The sequence below is a fragment of the Echinops telfairi genome, unplaced genomic scaffold (genome assembly GCF_000313985.2).
Source record: "Echinops telfairi isolate 266 unplaced genomic scaffold, ASM31398v2 ScPeMD7_7424;HRSCAF=8462, whole genome shotgun sequence".
Classification (NCBI taxonomy): Eukaryota; Metazoa; Chordata; class Mammalia; order Afrosoricida; family Tenrecidae; genus Echinops; species Echinops telfairi.
The window spans coordinates 81,028,674-81,030,139 of record NW_022111324.1 but is presented as its reverse complement, the minus strand read 5'-3'; the positions used below and the strand labels follow the sequence as shown (position 1 = coordinate 81,030,139).

The 1,466-nt window shown below is 38.2% G+C and overlaps 1 protein-coding gene across 1 annotated transcript in view; it reads left to right on the top strand.

Annotated features, from left to right (window-relative positions):
- The window catches only part of LOC101657797 (kinesin-like protein KIF28P), an 85,551-nt gene that overhangs the window by 14,001 nt on the left and 70,084 nt on the right, over window positions 1–1,466 (top strand). The window contains exon 3 of the mRNA XM_004700175.2: window positions 885–1,088. Within this exon, the coding sequence (XP_004700232.2) occupies window positions 885–1,088 (204 nt within the window). The remainder of the gene's footprint in view (window positions 1–884; window positions 1,089–1,466) is intronic.

Here is a 1,466-nt window from a genome sequence, read left to right as displayed (position 1 = left end):
GTGTGTGTGTGTGTGTGTGTGTGTGTGTGTGTGTAAAACAAATTCTTCAGAGCCCTAATTCTGCTTGGGGACAGAGAAAGAGCAAGAGAATGCTCACCAGCAGAGGGCTAAAATTACTGTGATTATTTCACGAAGAATTTGTTTGGATTGGAGACGCTGGGTGGTACAAATGGTTCACACACTTACTGCTAATCAAATGTTTGGAGGTTCAAGTCCACCCAGTGGCACCTGGGAAGAAAGACGTAACGATCTACCTCTGGTAAATCAACCACTGAGAGCACAATTGAACATAGGTCTACTCTGTCACTATGGGGCACAATGAGTCAGATTCTGCTAAAGGCAACTAGTGCTGGTATTGTTGGGTTAAAGAAGAAAAGGGAAGTAGGACATCCTTTGGCCCCTGTCCCTTGGTTCCCTGGGTCCCCCCACCCCCTTCTGATTGCCTAATTTGAAAGACCTATCCCATATTTGGCAAGGTTGTATAATATACAAAATTATGATCCGTAGATACAAGCTAATTCAAGTTATGTTGGTATTATCTATGAATTTGTTTTCCATTTTAATACTTTGGATAAAGTAAATCCATTTCTGATGTTCAGTTTTATCCTACTGGTCCTAAAAGAACATTTAAATTATATTTCAAGTAGGTCAAAACTTCAAAAACCAAATTTATTGCTATTGAGTTGATTCGGACTCATAGTGACCCTATGTGACTTATGACCCTTTAACCGAAGTAGGCCATATGACACTAATTAAGGGGCATTTTATCAAACCCCCCCCCCCAATATTTGTTAGATTTTTAAGAATGCTGTGAACTGCAGGGAAGAATAACTAGATGTAGCAGACACTGGTGCTGAACATGACCCCTGCTATTTCCTTTCCAGAGAGATGTTTTCCATGATCTTGGCAGAGGAATTCTGGACAATGCCTGGGAAGGCTATAATGCTACTCTCCTGGCCTATGGCCAAACTGGTTCTGGAAAAAGCTATTCCATGATTGGATTTGGTGCAAACAAGGGTATTATTCCAAATGTGTGTGAAGAACTCTTTCAAGCAATTGAGAACCAGGAGAGAAATCAAGAATACCAGGTATATATTATCCAAGAATCCCTACTTTGAAGGATTTCTTTTCTTTCTTTCATTCTTTTAAATTTAGAAAACACCTTCAATGGAGATTATCAGCATCTCTATTTAAGGATAATGTTCATTTTTCATATCAAAGCATTCATTTGATTTTTCTGGTTTTATGGAGGAAAACCAAAGGAAATATTTTTTAAAGGCATTTTTGGAATAATAGAAGCAGACATTTTATTTTTTCTATTATTTTTGTTTAAATTACTTTACTGGGGGCTCGTACAACTCTTGTCACAGTTCATCCATCCATCCATTGTGTCAAGCACATTTGTACATTTGTTGCCATCATCATTCTCAAAACATTTTCTTTCTACTTGAGCCCTTGGTATCAGC